Genomic DNA, 21781 nt, shown 5'->3' with positions numbered 1-21781 from the left:
TCATTTATTTGAAGCAGCTAATGTTGCCTTTTGTTGCATTTGTAAGTCTTGAAGATCTATATGTTTTCTCAATTGTCTTGCATCATTCTTTTTTTTAACTAAATTCTTGGGTGTAAGTACTGTAGAGCATATAGTTAGTAGAGGGACATCTGAATGTTAGATATGTGTAACTGTGAATGATGAGTTGTTATAATATTAATGTACACACAGTCCTGCTGAGAATGCATCTCTTTGGAGATATGCATTGGTATTTACTTGCCCAGATCATTTGAATCATGAGTTCCCCACCCCAATTAATTTTCATGTTTTTCTGAAAATATGTTTGTTATTGTGTGCAGAAATATTATTCTGCAAGTAAGATTTTAACATTTTTTGGACTCATCATGATTGCTTGTGATAAAACACCTCAATAAATATTTAATTATAGTCAGCGAGTGTGTGTATAAATTCTGTGAATAGCTTACTAGCTTCTGTGTATGGTGTGCGTATTTTCACTTTGTGCGGAGTCTTTATTCATTGTGTCCCTTTTGTTCTATCCTCAACAGGTTTATTTCCGAACAGTAGAGCTGGTACAGGAGAATATTACTGGGTCTCCAGGACTGAGCTTCTATTTTAAAATCAATGACTTGCCAATTTTTCTCAAAGGTTCAAATTGGATTCCAGCTGATTCCTTCCAAGAAAGGGTGACTACTTTCAGGTAGGACTCCTCTTCCTTCATGTTACTGATGGAATGATGGAATGAAAGTAAAGATTGACTTTAACACAACTAAACTTTTCTGTAAATGAATTTGTATGTATATAGATGTACACGTGTTGATATACAAGGCAGGTTTAGCTTTTCTTAACCACGTGGCTAGTAAGTGGGAATTTTAAAGGGCTTAAGTAGATGGGCTCTGCAGTATTCAGCAGTAAAGTGTACTGAAATGCTGTACCATCCAGAACTGAAAGAAATATAAATAGCTTTAAGGTCAAGGAACTTTCCCACAGAAGAGATATTATTACACAAAGAGGTACAGGACTGTGTTTTTTGTCAAAAGTACATAATTTAATAAAGGGTAAGCTTTCACGTTAAAGTATTTTTTTAGACTTTATCTAAAAAAGCAAAATATTTGAACACATCTGTTAGAATATTTTTAATGCAGTAACTTGTGAAAAGCTGTATGAAACCTTTTTTAGTAAATATACAACACAAGTTAGAATGTGAAAAGCTGTACAAAACCTGTAGTTTTTCTCAGTAAAGATATAAATTAGATTTGAAATCAGAAAAATCCATGTAAACGTGTAGATTTTTTCTTTTGTAAAGATGTAGCAAAGATGTAAAATGGGGGAAGTTGAATAGACCATGTAATTATTTTTTCTGTCTCTAGAAATGAGATGATTTCACTCACACACATTTGTAGAGCTTAAGGCTACTTAAACTGCTACTTCCTTTCAAATGCTATTTTACCTTATTTGGATTTGGAACTTTCTGGTTATCTAAACAAATTTACTTTGGGTGATGTTATTTAGATTCAAATTTTAGATGCAGGAAGAAGTGAAGCGCCAGGACTGCTGGGTGAAAAGCAGGAAAAAATGGTATTGTGTATAATGTCTAAGTGCGTCCCAGATACTTTTGATGGGTAACATTTGGAATGATTCAAGTATTACAGGCAGGTAGGAAGCACATTTGTGACAGGTGTTAGGTCTAGTAAATAGGACCCTGCTATGAGAAAGCATTCAAGACCTGTATTAGTAAAGATGCAATATTACCAGTAAAATAAGTTGATCCTGATAAAACTATGGCATAAAGGAAAAGTATTAAAAATTGGAGACTGTAGGGTGTTTGTGAAAAGTGATAATTCACTGTACTCCAGACAGATGAGTAGCAAATTTATCCTAGCAGTCAGGAAGTGTCAAGAGGTAAGTGTGAGATTCAAGCTTCTTTATTCATCTGTCTTCAGAATATTTTTTCATGGAGGATCAGAGACATTTTTTAATGCAGGGCAGACTAAGGAGGAAATACAAAGACTGTCTAACAAAATGTGAGCCATCAAACAGAAGGAGACAGTGCTTCTCATTCTTTTGATAACAAAGCTCATAGACAGACTTTACATTTTCTAATGTTCCATAGGAAAATGTTTTGAGAGTAAAAAAAAAGTACAGGAGTTGATTTGAAGAATTGGGAGCTCCTTTGATTTGAGCAGGAGTTTGGGGTTGGGAGGTTGAGATGAGCAGGAAGAAACCAGCAATACTGAAATTACTAAATAAATATGAAACTGTAGAGCATCATTAGATTTGTGAAATATGGTCTTACAGGAAAAACTGGATGAGAAAAAATTTAACTTCTGTTAACTTTGTTTAACTTGTGTGTGGACTGAGTAGCATATACCCCACTTCATGTCATTATCATGTCATTAATGCTTGGAAGGATACTAAAAAGAAATAAAAAGCGACTAAGTAAAACCATGTTTATTCTTACCAATATTTGTTTAAAACATTTCATGATATAAAGTGCATGTTATATAGCAAAGCAGATTTGTGCAGTGCATAGTTAGGGTATCTAAAAAAGCATGTTTAAATAAGCTGTAGTCTTGAGTAGTTAGGGTGGGGGATAGCTTGTAAAAATGCACTGATTATAATACATGTAGAGTTGAGATATTTTCTCGTTCTTTCTTTTAGATAGGTGAATGTCTGGATAAATGCCCTTTGCTTTATTACAAACAAGTTTTCTGTTTAAACATACGGGCTTTAAAAGTAAGGGATCACTCTAAATGCAGTGAAAAGCTTTCCTTTAGCAAATAAATGTCCACTGTAAGCTAAGAAGCCATCAGCTAAGGGCAGTTGTACATTGTCTTCGTATGTTTCATGGAGATAAGCTGACTACTGGTGCAAGCAATAAATCTCAGCACTAAGCATTGTTTGTTCATAAAAAATTTAAATTAAGACGTAGAAGGACAAGCAACTCAGTAAAAAAAAGTCTGAAATTACTGGAAATGAATAAGAAGTAGCAGCTTTCTTGGTACCTAAATATTTCAATGCGTTTACTAGGACAGTGTATAATTTTGATATGAAGTAGTTGACTTCATTTGATCTTCAACCTGTGGGTTACGGATCCGTAACGGATCCAAATCGGTTGCATATTGAGCATCTGTTTCAAGCTCAAAGCTCCTCCCCTTGCCCATAACGCCCCCTGTCTCTCCCTCCACATCTCATTTGCCACTGAAAAGTAAGCATCGTGGTATGAGCTCTTAGAGAATTTTTGGGGTAAGTGAGTGTTTTTGGGCCTTTTTATCTCTTTTGATCTGTTTTTCTATCTCTGCTTTCTACCTCCCTTCTGCGTAGTGGAGTCTTGCCTGCCCCCTCTCCCTCCAGAGCGAGAAGCTTGCAGTCATTCATTACCCCAATTACTCCTTCTACAATCCAGCCTTCAGTTTCAGAGCCTGTGGATCTGAGGACCATTGGGGTCAAGGGGTCGGCACCAGTGGTACCTTGTACCTCGATGCCAGCCATTGCCTTCAGCTTGGATCCGATGACCTCTTGGAGCCATAGCCTCTGTGTCAGATCGAAGGGAGTTGTCAGCTATGAGTGTGTCATAGCTCAGTCTTCCCCTGAGTATCTCAGTGCCTGGAGTCTTGGCTGTGACCCCCTGTCGGGTCAGAGGGGGATGGCTCCTACTGACCTTTCTGAGGATGTCTGTTCTCTTTCGCCCTTTGATGTGGTGGAGAGGGTTCTCCTGATTTCGTCGAAACCCTTGACCATCTCATCCTCTGACTCTGCCCCAACTCCTTCTGTTTTGGGTATGGTCCCTACCATCTTGGTATCTCAGGGACAGCCTGCCACCGTTTTGCCTCAGGAAGCTCCTGCTTAGGAACAGCAGAACGTTGGCGAGTCCTCCCTATAGAGATCCCTCGGAAACTCACGTACAAAAGAAGACACTTAGACTCCCCACCGAAGTTACTCACCGAAGACACCGATTTGGAGGAAGAGGAAGGTCCCTCCGATCACCCCTCGAGGATGTTGCCTTCGGAGACATCATGGAACTCCTCCACCAGAGGGGGGGTGGTCTGCCCAAAAAACCTACCTTGGACGAATTGAAGTTCTTGAGGCATTCAGCACAGGCCCATCTACTTCCTGGATGTTGCCTCCCACTGATCCTTTAGTGGTTCTCATAACATCTTGGGCATGGAAGGAACCGGACATGGTGGAGCCCATCCCAAAGCGCCTGGACAAAGTTCTTAGCCCCCCCCCCTTCAGTTACAATGTACTAGTTCAAAGGGTCACTGCTTGATGCTATGGTGGTAGCAGCTGCCACAAAGAAAGAGCTCACTCAGGAGCGCTCTACAGTCCATCCTCCTGACCGAGAGGCAAGGGCGATGGATCGATTCAGGAAGCAGGTGTATGCATCAGCAACCTTCTCAGTAAGAGTGCTGAATTACATGGCACATGTGATTTGGCTGCAGCGAGACCTAGTAAAGGAGATCACTGAGTCGACTCCTGAGTCCATGTCGGCGGGAGACAAGATGATGTTTTCCACTCATATGGCTACTCTGAAATTAGTCACTAACACCTCCATGTGTCTCCTCGCCCATGCTGCCAAGGGAGCTGCTAGGGCAGCTGGTACAGGCGTTGCTATCAGGCAACATGCCTGGCTCCAGCTCTGTCAGTTCTTGGAACCCTTTAAGGCATCATTCACCAGTGCCCCGTATGACTGTTCCTCCCTGCTTGGGAAGTCGGTACACGAGACTTTGGTCCAGAGTGAGAAGGATGGGAAGACACTGTCTGCCATCAGGATCCGCTTCTCATCCCCTCAAAGATCCATTTCTAGGAATTAGCGAGGGGCGAAGATGATGTGGTTTCGGAAGTCTCTGGCATTTTTCTGAGACACTAAGGACTCACTTTTTGTTAGAGGCAGAGAGGGGGGGTTATGATAAAACGTCGCTCTAGAGGCAGAGGGGGGGTTATGATAAAACGTCGCTCTAGAGGCAGAGGGGTCTCGAGAACCATTCTTGGACGCACAGCAGCCCTGAAGGGCTTCCCTGACTGCTCATCTCTGGAGGCGGTCAGGGCAGATTATCACTATACCCAACTGAAAGGGAGTCCATTACAACAGATCATTGGGTGTTGCAGATCATATCCAGAGGCTATTCAGTCCCGTTCCTCGTACCACCCCTACCACCGAACCACCTTCCAGATGTACCACCCACACAAAGGGAGGAAGCAGCACTAGAAATAGAAAAGCTGCTAAGAAAATGAGTCATCCAACCTGTCCCCCTCGACCAGTTCAGATCAGGCATTTATTCCAGATTCTTTTTAGTGCCAAAGAAAACGGGGGACCTAAGACCCATTTTGGATCTCTCCACCTTGAACCTGTCCATGGCCAAGGCAAAATTCCAGATGTTCACACTTCAATCCATCCTGCCCTTTCTGCAGGCAAATGAAGGGATGTTCTCAACTGACCTCTAGGACGCTTACTATCATATCAAGATGGACAGGTGCTCTCGGAGGTTCCTCCACTTTCAGCTAGAAGCCAGTCATCATCAGTTCAGAGCCCTTCCCTTTGATCTCACAACAGCCCCAAGGGTGTTCACCAAAGTGATTGCAGTAGTAGTGGCTCACCTGAGGCTTCAGGGTATTCAGGTTTTCCCTTACCTGGACGATGGGTCCAGAGAAGTAAATATTGTGGGAAGAAATAGCCAGGGAATTGTTATGGCTAGGCTTGTATAGGCCCTAGGGTCAATAGCTTAGTACCAACCTATGAACCTATGATTGTCTCCTTGCTGCCCCTTCCAAGCATCAACTTTGTCAAGCCAGGGATTATTCCTCCTACTAGCACAGAGGTTGGGCATCACCATCAATCTCAGTAAGTCATCGCTGTTCCTAGTTCAGACCTTAGACTTCATTGGGGCTCAACTAGACACTATCCAGACAAAAGTTTTTCTTACTCCATACACAGTACGAAGGCTGAAGCTGTATGTTCTTTAGATCCTATAAGCTCGATCTCCAACAGCAGAAGTGGTACTGCGGGCATTGGTGTCTATGGTGGCCACTATCAACCTGCTACTCTTAGCATGCCTTCACATGCGGATTCTTCAGTGGACTCTTGCAGTTCAATGGTCCTTGTTAGATATGCCATTGTCTCTTCCTGTTCGAATCTCCCAAGTGTGCAGGGACTGGTGGTGGATTCATTCCCTGGACTTAGTCCAGGATTGTTTCTTTCTCCCATCATTCCCCAAGGCCACGGGGACTATGAATGGCCTCCTAGCTGGGGTGGGGGGCACTGCTCGGGAAGGACAGTTCAAGGCACGTGGTCCCCATCCAAGACCAGTTTGCAGATCAACATCCTGGAGATGAGGGTGGTGCTTCTCACGTTGCACTCTTCGTGCCCACCTTCCCCTAGAGATGGTTGCTATCCAGACAGACATGTCAGTGGTATGGTACGTCAACAAACGGGGGGAACCAGATCTTACTCCCTTTGTCACGAAGCCATGAGAGTGTGGGAGTGGGTGATCACCACTGTCTGTTTTCTGGTAGCAACGTACATTCTGGGATGATCCAACATTCTTGCGGACAGGCTCAGCAGGTGTATCCTGATGCCTTATGAGTGGTCTCTGAATCCTTCAGTGGTGGACCAGATTTTCAAAAGTGGGGCAGCCTTGCTGTGATCTATTCGCATCTCCTTCCAACACGAAATGCAGTGAGTTCTTCGCTCTGAACCCCCGTCAGGGGAAGCCTCCAGAGACATTTTGATTCATGCTTGTCCTCCCGGCCTTCTGTATACTTATCCTCCTCTGCCCTTGATACCAAATTTTCTTCAGAAAGTTCGCAGGCTGGGGAACTTTGTGATCCTCATTGCCCCATTCTGGTCTCACCAAGTCTGGTTTCCCTCTCTATGGTCTCATCTAGTAGCTCCACCGTGGATGTTAGATCCAGTTCCAGATCTCATTTCTTATCCCTCAGGGATTTCCCATCCAGACCTGGACAGTCTGAAGCTCACACCTTGCCAACTCCAGTTCCCATGATTATTACGACTCCTGGTTTATCTTCTCCTGTTAAAAGCATTCTGGTGGTGGCTCACAAGTCTTCCACCATGAAAGGTATACCTTAGCAAGTGGAAACGTTTTTTCTGTATAGGCTTCGCAGCGTGCATTGGATTCCTTTACTGCTTCAATTTTTACTGTGTTGGAATTTTTGTCTGGGATTTTTCAACAAAGTGCCAGTTTGTCCACAGTCAAAGTCCAACTGGCTGCAATTTCAAATTTTCATGTGGGGGTCAATGTGACTTTGCTGGCTTCTTCTAATCTTTGCAAGACCTTCCTTAAGGGTACCTTTCTTCTGAGACCCCCCAGCGAAGGATCCTTCTCCTCCGTGGGACCTTACATTAGTGCTTCAGGCTTTAGTCTCACCCACCTTTAAATCTGCAGCTTCTGTAGATTTGCAGTTTCTGTCTTGGAGGACTGCCTTTTTAGTTGCCATTACTTCGACCAGGAGAGTGTCAGAACTTCAAGCATCATCGATCAAGGTTCCTTATATTATTTTTATAGATAGGATAGAGTGTCTTTGCATACTAACTCACCTTTTCTTTCCAATGTAGCATCAGAAACCAATATTAATCAGATGATCAGTCTCCGTCTTCTTTTCAAATTTTCAAAATAAGGGAGAATATAAATTACATTTTTTTGATGTGCATAGAGAATTCCCATTTATTTGCAGAGGACAAAAAGCCTTTCGTAAATCTGATCAACTTTTTGTTTTTTACTCAAAAGCCTTTTTAGGGAAATCAGTCACCAAAGTTACTATTGCCCGCTGGATTTCCCAGTGTATTATTTGGGCATATTCTGTCAGGGGAATTTCTCTGCCAGGTCAAGTAAAAGCACATTCTACCAGATCTATGGCTACTTCAGTGGCCTTTTAGTCCAGAGCGTCATTGGATGATATCTGTTCTGCAGCTACTTGGTTCTCATCTCATACCTTCATTTCACATTATAAATTGGACATCATATCCAGGAACAAGGCATCCTTTGGCTCCGCCGTGCTCTGGGATATCCTTCCATGAGGGTCTCCCAGGTGTATAGTAGCTGGGGACTCTGTCCCACAGGTTGAAGATCAAATGAAGTCAAATACTTCAGATAAAGAAGTTATGTAGTTATGAACTCACCATAACTTTGCATCTGAATAGTTGTACTTCATTTGTCGTCAAGCATCCCTCCCTCCAACTTTGTCAGAACTGTGCTGGCCATATATGTGTGTGTGTATATATATATATATATATATATATGTACATATATATATATATATATGGAAGTTGGACACCTTAGGGATGTCTTTTGTTATGCTTTGGCTAAGGAAATTTGGGTTGCCAGTAGTGACAATGTCTTGTTGGGTCTGGTATGACTAATGGACAGGACAGCAAACTCGATCTGAAGGGAGAAAGGAGACCAGAGGGAGTTATGGGTAAGGGGATGAGCTATGAGTTCGGATAAGATGCTGAATGTGGCTGAGTTGATCCGTTATGGGTCCGTAACCCAGAGGTTAAAGACAAATGAAGTACAACTACTCTGATGGAATGTTATGGTGAGTTCATAACTTCCTTTTTTATTTAAAGATAGCCAGTGCATTTTTTTCAAAAAGATCAAAGTAAATGTTTTCTGGATGTGTACAGGCTGTTTTGCACATCTGGGAGGTTAGTTATAAGATGAGAAAGATTACAATTAGTCTAAGTAGGATCACAGGCTGTTACATGATCCTTAGCATGGATAACCTTAATTATAGGTTAGGTAATAACAGTGAGCGCAGCTGCTGATTTAGGACAATTGTTCCTGTCAGGAGGTTTAAACTACATTATTTGAAGATGGACATACTTGTGTGCTTGCTTTAAGTTAATAGGTTATGGGATGGTCCGGGGTCTGCTTAGTTATTTTGTTTGAGGGCTTTCATTAAAACAAAAAGTCTTGTGAAATGTTTCATAAGTTCAATGGAGATGACAAGAAACAGCTGTATAAAAGATCAACCTTCCAAAACATTAGTCAGTGCATGCAACACAAAAGGTGGAAACAGACGTTTTAAAGAGCTATGTTATATAATGAGTGAAAATAATGACTTATCATAATGGGTATGCTATTCACATCATCTTGAAATGTTAATGGCCTCACAGGTTTAGACAGAAAGGTAGGAATATTGTATTATATCAAGAAATGTTAACTGAAAATAGCAGTGCTACAGGAGATGCATTTCAAAATAAACGAGCATTTGAATTTGTTAAAAAAAGGATTTCAGCATGGATACTCAGCAGAATATCAGGGACAAAGGAAACGGGGAGTACTTATACTGATTGCTAGAGGAGCCCCAAAAGTGATAGAAGAAGGGAAAATATAATATTTATAGATTTGTGACAGTAATGGACTACTGGCAAGGGGAAGGACTATATTGGTATGTATTTATATTTCCACCAACAGCTGCTGTTATGTAAAATTTTGGGAGAAATAATCAGCTTTTAGCAGGGAATATTACTTACAGGTGAGGACTAGAACTTGTTTTTCTACAGTGAGAAAGTATCTGGGAGACCTAGAAGGGAAAATATAACAAATTAGGGTAGATTTCTGAAGAAATATATGAAAGTATTTGGTATGGGAGACATGAACTCAGTAGTAGGAACTCTGGGAGAATTTAACTGTGTGCAATTGACATAAATTGTATTTCACAGAAACATGTTGAAAGATTTGACACACATCCATTAAGTATTTTGGATCAAGCATCGATAAAAACAAAGATGAAAATGTAAAGTAATGACAAAAATGCGACACTGGCACTTCCCCATCTTCCTTTTAAAAAGAGGAATTTAAGGAATGGGTAGTGGAAATTATTCAAGAGTTATCAGGGAAGATAAAAATTTCCTCAGACACTAGAGCTGGTCAGTGGGATAAAATGAAATTGGAGTTTAACAATAGGGTAGAAATTAAAGAAAAAAAAATATATATATCTCATTAAGAAGTAACAGGAATTATTTAGCTAGGGCTGACAAAGGAAAAAGTATTGTACAATAAAGGGAATCTCGCTGAACAAGAAGAGATGCAAATATAGAGTGCATAAGAGAAAATAAAGGAATATCTGAATAATATGCTTATGTTTAGAAAGATTGCTATTAAGCAACTGTTTTTTGATAGTAACTCCAGAGCCCAGAAACTTTTAGCACAATGGCTTTGGTAACAGAAAGTAGAAATAATTGTTGCTGAATGTAGGGAGCCTATTACGAGAAAAATAACCAAAATCCTATAGAGGTATTAGACATTTTGGAAACTTTATGAAAATTTGTATAACACTGACAAATGTGAAATTCAAGAAAACACAAATGGAAATATTTCTGGAGAACTTAAGTATGCCATGGTTAGAGGTAGATGAGGCTCAACAATTAACGGTTAAGATAGGAAGAGATGAGCATGCATAACATTCCCCTACAAGAATAGATATGTAATCCAAAAAACAATCAATCCTTGACTGGATACTAATCAATCAACCTCCAAGTTCTCCACCTCAATCTGGTTGTCTACCAGGACTGCCTGAGCTTACTCATAATCCCACCTTAATAAGGCCATAACAAAACAGTCCACCGCCAAATACCGGTAAATAGAAAAAAACTTCAACCCCAATTTAAGCTTCCTTATTAGCATTAAGTAGCTGTAACTGGCGCACTTGCATAAACTACTTCCATTCAAGAAAGCATAGTCTAACTTCTTTTAACTCCACATTCTTAGACATTTTGAATGCCCTGCACCTCCCAGAACCATTAGAATCAAATCAAAGATTGCCCCATGGCTAAGTACGGAAACTAGGTCAATAAGTAGCAACTAGGGACTAAAGCCTGGGTCCAGATGGCACACAAATCCAAGTTCCAAGCAGCTAGACAAATATATCTAGAGTCTCAAGTAATAAAGCTAAAAAAATCAGTTAAACAAGATAAAGCCAATTTACTACTACAATATCCACCTAAGACACAACAATAATCCTCAGATGTTTTGGACAGCCATTAATAACATCCTTCTCCAAGGAAAATCCAGCACCACACTTGCCCCATCTGTCAATAATACTACAGATAATATAGCTACACAATTCAATAAATATTTTACCAAAACTATCCCCAGCCCTCTCTAGCCTCCAGTACCCCACCTTACCACACACTCCACCCAAATCATGTAATAATTCCCAAGTTTCCCCCTTTCTCCCCATACCACCGAACAACTAAAAGTTTTAACGACAGCACCTTCACATTCCAACCAATCTCTACTAACATCATTAAAAAATTGCTTCAAAAACTAAAACCTACAACACTAACCTACAATCATAGCCATGTAAAACTTCCAGCTGAATTTCTAAAAAATTGCTGCTGATGCAATAGCTTACCCTGTAACCATCCTCATCAATAGATCATTGTTTGAAAATACTGTCCCTTAAATTTGGGAAATCTCCCATATTCTGCCACTACACAAAGGGGGAAATTCAACAGAATTTACTAACTACTGACCTATAGCAATATTATCTCCTGTATCCGTCCAGAAAAGATGTGTTCTGGCGATATTGGACCCTTGTGCACATACAAACCCTAACACCTTAGCTTTTAGGTACTCCCAACTGAGCACCTCAGAGCTGAATATGTTGCTGAAACAATGCTAGCAAGAACAATGAGTATGAAAGAAGATTTATTTGAAAGTATCCAAAGACTGAGGCATGGTTGTGGGATGACTATTCAGTAGACGGAGTTAATGCCTAAAAGAGTTTTCTACAAATGTAAAGCCCAAAACAACTTGGGACAAGATGGCAGAGAGCGTGGAGTAAGTATAATGAGCATAACTTCAAAGTTTATATAGAAGTACAACCCAGATCTTCTGGGTGTAAAGGAATTTCATTCAGAGTGATATGGCAAGAGTAGCATGTATGTTAGGAACACTAGTCATGTCTATGTAAAACAGAAAGAGTACATTAGCTGTCTTAGATGGAGAGGAAAAAGAAAAATGGAATACTTATTGAATGATCTGGAAAGAGTATAGAAGAAAACAATAGCAAAATAAGGAAGGGAATTTAAAATAAATCACTGAAATGGGAGAAAGAAATTAAATCCAGGTACATAATAGAAGGCAGCAGATTAGCAGTTAAACATCTCCCTATTGAAATGTTGGGCCAATGATTGCGAGAGGTCCCTAAAACATTAATAAATGCAGGAAGAGAGCAAATATCACATTGCTCTTCTCCTTTTAAACTTTTTGTAGTGAGCAAGCAACTACACCTCACAGTGTTGGAGAGGCAAGCACTGGCAACACCCCCTCAATTATATATACCAACTCTGAGATCACTTTTATACCTCAGAGAAAAGGGAATATTCCAAGAAATGGCAATCTCAGACTTTCTAAGTCCTTTTTGTTCTTTCAATTTACATTTTGGGACCCAGCAATCTGATTCCTGCCATTTCAAAAAGATCCTTACTACCAAGCAGCAGTGGTTTGAACCGGGCTGTGAACAGCCAGTGCACAAGGATTGTAGAAATTCTTCAGTAAAACACAAAGGCTATATATTCAGAAGTTCAAGGGAAGTCCTGCTAGAAGACTTAAACCCTCATCAGATATTTATTCAGTGCAATGGACTAAACATCATCCCCAAGAAACATCTTTCTGAAAGGACACTGCATCTCTCAGAGCATCTTGCTGTGGTCTCCAGAATACATAAAAATAATAAAAGATTTTTTTTATATTCCAGCAAACTGAAATGTAGCATGAATCTTTTTGTGCATTTTGGTCTTGTGACTTTCTATGGTCAAGCTTCATACATCTAAGTTTGGGGAAGCTTTAGTGGCTGGTAAGTGTTTTACGGTGCATTTGGACACGCATGGCTATGACAAATGAGAAAGAGAGAGAGCTGCGACAACAAGGAAGAGATCAAATTCCAGAAGGATGCTTTACAAGTCTACCATACATCTTTCTTAGAACAATATATTTGTGCACTGAAGTTGTCCCCATCATTTACTTATATTTACCTGTCTGTAAATTAGAGCCCATTTTGACAATTTGTAATGCCACCCCCATAATCAGTAAAAATAAAGCTCTGGCTGGCAGCCAGTCAGTCCCTCCCCATTACCCTAGGATTTTAAAAAGTACTGATGCAGAGACCCGTTTCCAAATCTGGCTCTTGAACAGTAATTATAAGACAGTTCGCTTTAAACGCTTGTGCCTGGCAGGCTTTATGCTGAAGTCAGGTAACTTTAAAGTCCACCCCTTTCCTTTTCCTAATTCTGCCAGCTTACTTCCTGTTGTGCTATACAGTGGATAATATGTTTGCTAAAAGCATGTTTTTCTCATTCCTTCCAAATTGCATCCAAAAGGAATTTTTGTGGTAGGCTCAGGAATGTCACCTAAACAAGGGACTCTCTGTGAACAGATGCCTCAGACATGGCTTGGGGAGCACACTTCAATGGGAAATGGATTCAAGACACGTGGCCTCCCAGATTACAGCATTTGCATATCAACATGAAGGAGATGTTAGCAGTCCAATTTGCACTGATGGCTTTCAAGGATCTACTTCAACCGGGACAGGTGTTGATTCAAACAGACAACACAACAGTCATGTGGTACATCAACAAGCAGGGGGGAACCCATTCGTACCCTCTTTGCAGACAAGCTATGATTTTGTGGGAGACTGCTCTGAGTTTGCACGTCACTCTTCAAGCAAGGTTTCTGCCAGGAGCACAGAACTCCTTAGCAGATGTTTTGAGCAGACAGATGGTGGATCCCCACGAGTGGAAATTGGATCCTCATGTATTTCAACAGTTGACAGTGGCTTGGGGAACTCCAGACATAGATCTGTTTGCTTCTCCACTAAATTTCCAACTGCCAAAATTTTGCACAAAGATGTTTCACCCAAAAGCTTGGAAAGTGGATGCTCTATCTTTCAGTTGGAACAACCTTCACGTCTATGCTTTTCCTCCTCTGCCTCTCCTTCCCAAGGTGCTCTTGAAGGTCAGACAGGACAAGCCTTGCATGATTTTAATAGCTCCAGATTGGCCACGTCAGCACTGGTATCCTCTCCTGAGGAGTTTAGTACAGGAGCCTCCTTGGCCTTTGCCACCAATTCCACACCTTTTGTCCCAGGCAAGCAATCATTTCCTCAATGTCAAGATACAGTCTCTGCATCTGACAGCCTGGCATATTCTGTTTTAGACCCTGGGGGGGTCGCAGCTACCTCAACAAGTTTTGAATGTCATATTGGAAGCCAGACGACCTAGTACTAGGAAAGTTTATGCTGATAAATGGAGGAGATTTTTTTTCTTTGGAGCACAACAAAGAGCTTTGATGTTTCGGTGCCTAATTTGAGTGTTACACTACAGTACCTTACAGAATTATTAGACAAGGGTTTGTCTTTCTCCTCCGTGAAAGTTCATGCTGCAGCCATTTCTGCCCACTATGATTGTGACCCACCATTATTTTCTCACCCTTTGTTTAAGCAATTTCTTAGAGGGGCAAAGAACATAAGACCCCCACGTAGAGCTCCTACTCCTTCCTGGGATCTCAATTTTGTGTTGGAAAAGCTTACTTTACCTCCTTTTGAACCTGCAGCTACATCTGAGTTGAAGTTTTTGTCTTGGAAGACTGCTTTTTTGTTGGCCATTACTTCTGCTAGAAGGGTATCTGAATTACAGGCTCTGATGGCAGTTGAACCCTTCCTGATGTTCCATAAGGATAGGGTATCCCTGCGTACTAACCCTACTTTTATGCCTAAAGTTGTTTCTAATGTGGCCTTAAACCAATCTATTCATTTGCCTACTTTTTATGCTGATCCCCAAAATAAAGGGGAAAAAATTTTGCATTCTTTGGATATTCACAGGCAGTTACGCTATTATTTGAGCAGAACTAAAGGGTTCAGGCAGACTCAACAGTTATTCATTTCTTTTGCTTTGGGTTCACAAGGAAAAGCTGTTTCAAAGCAAACTATTTCTAAGTGGATTGGTCATTGTATTGCTTTTTGTTATTCTCATCATGGAAAGGATGTTCGGCTGGGATCAGACCTCATTCCACTAGGGCTACTGCCACTTCTACTGCCTTTTTAAGGGGTAGCTACTAAGGATATTTTGGAGGCAGCTACTTGGAGTTCAGTGCACACTTTTACTAAACATTACCATCTCCTCTTTATTCTAAGTCTAGGGCTGGGTTTGCCACTGCAGTTTTACAGGGCATGTTAGCAGCTCCTAATGCTTTTAATTTTGCCAACCTCCCTTACCTTTGCTTTGGGATTCTACCCACAGGTTATGACTGCAGCAATGTGAGGCGAAGAACATAGTACAGTTTTGTACCTGCCATCAATGTCGATGTTCGAGATCCACATTGCTGCAGTCCAATTCCTCCTCCTTCCCTCTGTAGTTTGGGGTTGCTGTGTTGCTTTTGGGGTAATATTTTTTCTACATTGGTGGTTGGGTATTTTCTATTTTTGGCTATGGCCTTTTCTTTTTAGGCCTTCTGACATCTGGGGCAAGAAAGACTGAGGATATGGCGTCGGTCATGCGCTTTAGTACCACTGCGTACTGACGTCAGATCTGAGCGACCATGACCGGCGCCAGCCTAACACTTTGGTATTCGGGCCGACCAAGGACAGCGGACTACCCACAGGTTATGACTGCAGCAATGTGGATCCTCGAACATCTACATTTATGGTAGGTACAAAACTGTACTTTTTGCACATCTGGGAGGATAGTTATAAGATGAGAAAGATTACAATTAGTCTAAGTAAGATCACAGGCTGTTACATGATCCTTAGCATGGATAACCTTAATTATAGGTTAGGTAATAACAGCGCAGCTGCTGATTTGGGACAATTGTTCCTGTCAGGAGGTTTAAACTACATTATTTGAAGATGGACATACTTGTGTGCTTGCTTTAAGTTAATAGGTTATGGGGTGGTCCGGGGTCTGCTTAGTTATTTTGTTTGAGGGCTTTCATTAAAACAAAAAGTCTTGTAAAATGTTTCATAAGTTCAATGGAGATGACAAGAAACAGCTGTATAAAAGATCAAACTTCCAAAACATTAGTTAGTGCATGCAACACAAAAGTTGGAAACGTTAAAGAGCTGTGTTATATAATGAGTGAAAATAATGACTTATCATAATGGGTATGCTATTCACATCATCTTGAAATGTTAATGGCCTCACAGGTGTAAACAGAAAGGTAGGAATAGTGTATTATATTAAGAAATGTTAACTGAAAATAGCAGTGCTACAGGAGACGCATTTCAAAATAAACGAGCATTTGAATTTGTTAAAAAAAGGATTTCAGCATGGATATTCAGCAGAATATCAGGGACAAAGGATAAGGGGAGTACTTATACTAATTGCTAGAGGAGCCCCAAAAGTGATAGAAGAAGGAAAAATATAATATTTATAGATTTGTGACAGTAATGGACTACTGGCAAGGGGGAGGACTATATTGGTATGTATTTATATTTCCACCAACAGCTGCTGTTATGTAAAATTTTGGGAGAAATAATCAGCTTTTAGCAGGGAATATTACTTACAGGTGAGGACTAGAACTTGTTTTTCTACAGTGAGAAAGTATCTGGGAGACCTAGAAGGGAAAATATAACAAATTAGGGTAGATTTCTGAAGAAATATATGAAAGTATTTGGTATGGGAGACATGAACTCAGTAGTAGGAACTCTGGGAGAATTTAACTGTGTACAATTGACATAAATTGTATTTCACAGAAACATGTTGAAATATTTGACACACATCCATTAAGTATTTTGGATCAAGCATCGATAAAAACAAAGATAAAAATGTAAAGTAATGACAAAAATGCGACACTGGCACTTCCCCATCTACCTTTTAAAAAGAGGAATTTAAGGAATGTGTAGTGGAAATTATTCAAGAGTTATCAGGGAAGATAAAAATGTCCTCAGACACTAGAGCTAGTCAGTGGGATAAAATGAAATTGGAGTTTAACAATAGGGTAGAAATTAAAGAAAAAAAAATATATATATATCTCATTAAGAAGTAACAGGAATTATTTAGCTGGGGCTGACAAAGGAAAAAGTATTGTACAATAAGGGGAATCTCACTGAACAAGAAGAGATACAAATGTAGAGTGCAGAAGAGAAAATAAAGGAATATCTGAATAATATGCTTATGTTTAGAAAGATTGCTATTAAGCAACTGTTTTTTGATAGTAACTCCAGAGCCCAGAAACTTTTAGCACAATGGCTTTGGCAACAGAAAGTAGAAATAATTGTTGCTGAATGTAGGGAGCCTATTACAAGAAAAATAACCAAAATCCTATAGAGGTATTAGACATTTTGGAAACTTTATGAAAATTTGTATAACACTGACAAATGTGAAATTCAAGAAAACACAAATGGAAATATTTCTGGAGGACTTAAGTATGCCATGGTTAGAGGTAGATGAGGCTCAACAATTAACGGTTAAGATAGGAAGAGATGAGCATGCATAACATTCCCCTACAAGAATAGATAAGTAATCCAAAAAACAATCAATCCTTGACTGGATACTAATCAATCAACCTGCCCTCCACCTCCAATCTGGTTGTCTACCAGACTGCCTGAGCGATCATAATCCCACCTTTTTAATAAGGCGTCATAACAAAACAGTCCACCGTCAAATACGACATAGAAAAAACTTCAACCCCACTAAGCTTCCTATTAGCATTAAGTAGCTGTAACTGGCGACCCCATAAACTACTTCCATTCGAAGAAGCTGTCAACTTTTTTAACTCCACATTTTGAATGCCCTGCACCTCCCAGAACCATTAGAATCAAATCAAAGATTGCCCCATGGCTAAGTAAGGAAACTAGGTCAATAGTAATAACTAGGGCAAAGCCTGGGTCCAGTGGCACACAACCAAGTTCCAAGCAGCTAGACAAATATATCTAGAGCTCCGTAATAAAGCTAAAAAAATCAGTTAAACAAGATAAAGCCAATTTACTACTACAATATCCACCTAAGACACAACAATAATCCTCAGATGTTTTGGACAGCCATTAATAACATCCTTCTCCAAGGAAAATCCACCACACTTGCCCCATCTGTCAATAATACTACAGATAATATAGCTACACAATTCAATAAATATTTTACCAAAACTATCCGAGCCCTCTCTAGCCTCCAGTACCCCACCCCCTCCACACACCCACCCAAATCATGTAATAATTCCCAAGTTTCCCCCTTCTCCCCATACCACCGACAACTAAAGTTAATGATAGCACCTTCACATTCCAACCAGTCTCTACTAACATCATTAAAAAATTGCTTCAATAACTAAAACCTACAACACTAACCTACAATCCTAGCCACATAAAACTTCCAGCTGAATTTCTAAAAAATTGCTGCTGATGCAATAGCTTACCCTGTAACCATCCTCATCAATAGATCATTGTTTGAAAATACTGTCCCTGAAATTTGGAAAATCTCCCATATTCTGCCACTACACAAAGGGGGAAATTCAACAGAATTTACTAACTACTGACCTATAGCAATATTATCTCCTGTATCCAAAATCCTAGAAAGATGTGTTCACAAGCAAATCATGGATCACTTGTGCACATACAAGCTTATTTCTAACACCCAGCACGGGTTTTGACCCTCATATAGAATAATTACTGCCCTAATGTCTTTCTCTAATATAGTGAATCACCACAGAAACAACAGGAAATTTGTGCCATCTTTCTGGATCTCTCAAAAGCCTTTGATATGGTCTGTTATAGTAAAATCATTCAAACTCTGAGTTCAGTCTCAGTCTTTCCTCTGTCTCTTGGTTTCAAAACTACCTTTCTGGTCGACAACAGGCTGTCCAGTGGCAGAATGACCACTCTCCATTTCTCCCAGTCACACTAGGTGTCCCCCAGGGCTCCATACTTGGGCCCCTGCTATTCTCACTCTATACCAACAATCTCCATACATCCTCTCTTCGTGCCTCAGTTATCTAATACGCAGATGACTCCACTTTAATCTGTGCTGCACCAACCCCACTTGAACTCCGTACTATTACACAGTAATCCTTTCTGTCAGTTGAAACATGGCCCACTAATGCCAATTTAATTTTAAATAATAACAAAACTAAACTTCTCCTGTTCCACCCAACTAGAGCCCCTTCTTTGAACCCACCTTTTAACATCATTTCCACACATAAAACCACCCTCACCCCTATTAACCACACTAAACTTCTTGGAGTTGAAATTGATTGCAACATGAAATTTGACAGTTGCATCTCTGACTATAAAAATAGTACATAAAAAGCTGGGGGTGCTCTACAGAAATAAGCCATTCTTCACTAGCCAGGCTAAGTCTACTATTGCACGCACACACACACACACACACACACACACACACACACACACACACACACACACACACACCTTATATCCACCCTCCTGTATACCTCCCCAATTCTCACAAATATCAGAAAGTCTGAAATAACAAAACTTGAATCTTGCTATAATAAAATAGCAAAATTTGCCTCTGATGCCCCTTTCAGATCCCATCATTGTTCAGCTCTGAAACAACTCAACTGGCTCAAAATTCCCAACCTCCTCCTCTGTAACCAACTCACTTTTGCACACAAAGTCTTGCACCAACCTGAAAAAATCCCGGCTCTGCAAAATCTAATACACCAACTCTCACATAACAGGCCCTTCCGCTCAAGCAGTAACTACTAATAAAAGCTGCCAACACAGCTGATGAATCACTTTTCTCTAACTACATAGCCAAAGTATGGAACAAACTACCCAACAATATAGTATCCCAGTTCTCCTTACCCCAGTTTAAACAAACGCTAAAAGCCCATCTAGTAATGGCTATGCTCCTGCAGGGTAATTCACCAAAACTATTGTATCTACTCAACTTTTCCCCCAGCCACACTCACAATCTAATAATCTCAGTAACAGATCTCCAGTCTCTCTCCTTCTGTTAGCAAACACTCAAAATATTAATTTCTTTCTGGTCTTCACCTTTTATTGACTCAGGCTAATATTGTCAGCCATGTTAAGGATTCAAATCATAGAACTTAAAACTGATGTATCCATTTAATTGTGTTACCTAACATCCAAGGCTCATTCTTGAAAAAAACATCTGAATCCTTGGATTTTGAAAAGTGGTCAAAACCTATGGACTTTTACTTTTGTATTGCCATTACTGTCTTCTGTGTATTATTCATTGTATTACACAACATCTATGGCTCTATTTTACAGGCCATCCAATCCTGTATTTTTTTATTATTATTGTAAAAACCTAAGGTATGTATATTCTATGCTTAGTAATGGGAGCTTTTCTCCCCAGTCCTCCGCTGAAAAAGGACCTATGTCCAGTCAGACTTTCCCGGTTAACAAATGTAAATAAATAAAAATAAATAATTAAGAAGAAATTACTCCAGTATAGCAGTGGAAGTATAACCTCCTTTTACTGGACTTTGGCCTTCAGAATACTGTTTCTGGCACCATCTCTACTTGTGTTTGATGTTTCAGGACTAGCCTGATGAACACTTTTAGATCTTGGTTTAGAATCCCCAAACTTGTATGTGACTTTCAGGTTTCTGTATGCAAAATGCAGAACATTGTACGCATTTCAATGAAACTTAGTTGCCGCCACTCTGACAGTATGAAAGGAAATCCAGATCCCATTCTGGGGATACCCCAACTGAGCACTTCAGAGCTGAATATGTTGCTGAAACAATGCTAGCAAGAACAATGAGTATGAAAGAAGATTTATTTGAAAGTATCCAAAGTCTGAGGCATGGTTGTGGGATGTTAGTAGACGGAGTTGTGCTAAAGAGTTTTCACAATGTAAAAGCCCAAAACAGGACAAGATGGCAGAGAGCGTGAGTAAGTATAATGAGGCATAACTTCAAAGTTTATACAGAAGCAAGAACCCAGATCTTCTGGGTGTAAGGAATTTATTCAAGTGATATGGCAAGAGTAGCATGTATGTTAGGAACACTAGTCATGTCTATGTAAAACAGAAAGAGTACATTAGCTGTCTTAGATGGAGAGGAAAAAGAAAAATGGAATACTTATTGACTGATCTGGAAAGAGTATAGAAGAAAACAAAAGCAAAATAAGGAAAGCAATTTAAAATAAATCACTGAAATGGGAGAAATTAAATCCAGGTACATAACAGAAGGCAGCAGATTAGCAGTTAAACATTTCCCTATTGAAATGTTGGGCCAATGATTCCATAGTCCTAAAACACAATAAATGCAGGAGAGGAGCAAATATCACATTGCTCTTCTCCTTTAAACTTTTTTTTGTAGTGAGCAAGCAACCTACACCTCACAGTGTTGGAGGGGCAAGCACCCAACACCCCCTCAATTATATATACCAACTCTGAGATCACCATACCTCAGAGAAAAGGGAATATTCCAAGAAATGGCAATCTCAGACTTTCTAAGTCCTTTTTGTTCTTTCAATTTCCACATTTTGGGACTCAGCAATCTGATTCCTGCCATTTCAAAAGATCCTTACTACCAAGCAGCAGTGGTTTGAACTCGGGCTGTGACCAGTGGCAAGGATTGTAGAAATTCTTAGTAAAAACACAAAGGCTATATTCAGAAGTTCAAGGAAGTCCTGCTAGAAGACTTAAACCCTCATCAGTCATTAATTCAGTGCAATGAATTAAACATCATCCCCAAGAAACATCTTTCTGAAAAGGACACTGCATCTCAGAGCATCTTGCTGTGGTCTCCAGAATACATAAAAATAATAAAATGATTTTTTTTTAATATTCCAGCAAACTGAAATGTAGCATGAATCTTTTTTGTGCATTTGGTCT

General features: G+C 40.0%; 1 protein-coding gene across 1 annotated transcript in view; it reads left to right on the top strand.

Moving 5' to 3' along the window:
* MANBA (mannosidase beta) overlaps positions 1–21781 on the top strand; it is an 894686-nt gene that overhangs the window by 357120 nt on the left and 515785 nt on the right. The window contains exon 8 of the mRNA XM_044061058.1: positions 546–697. Coding sequence (XP_043916993.1) covers positions 546–697 — 152 coding nt within the window. The remainder of the gene's footprint in view (positions 1–545; positions 698–21781) is intronic.

This window comes from Protopterus annectens, chromosome 2.part0 (assembly GCF_019279795.1).
Source record: "Protopterus annectens isolate FY-2018-M chromosome 2.part0, PAN1.0, whole genome shotgun sequence".
Classification (NCBI taxonomy): Eukaryota; Metazoa; Chordata; order Ceratodontiformes; family Protopteridae; genus Protopterus; species Protopterus annectens.
Note: the sequence above shows the minus strand (reverse complement) of the source record. Positions and strands in the feature narration are given on the sequence as shown.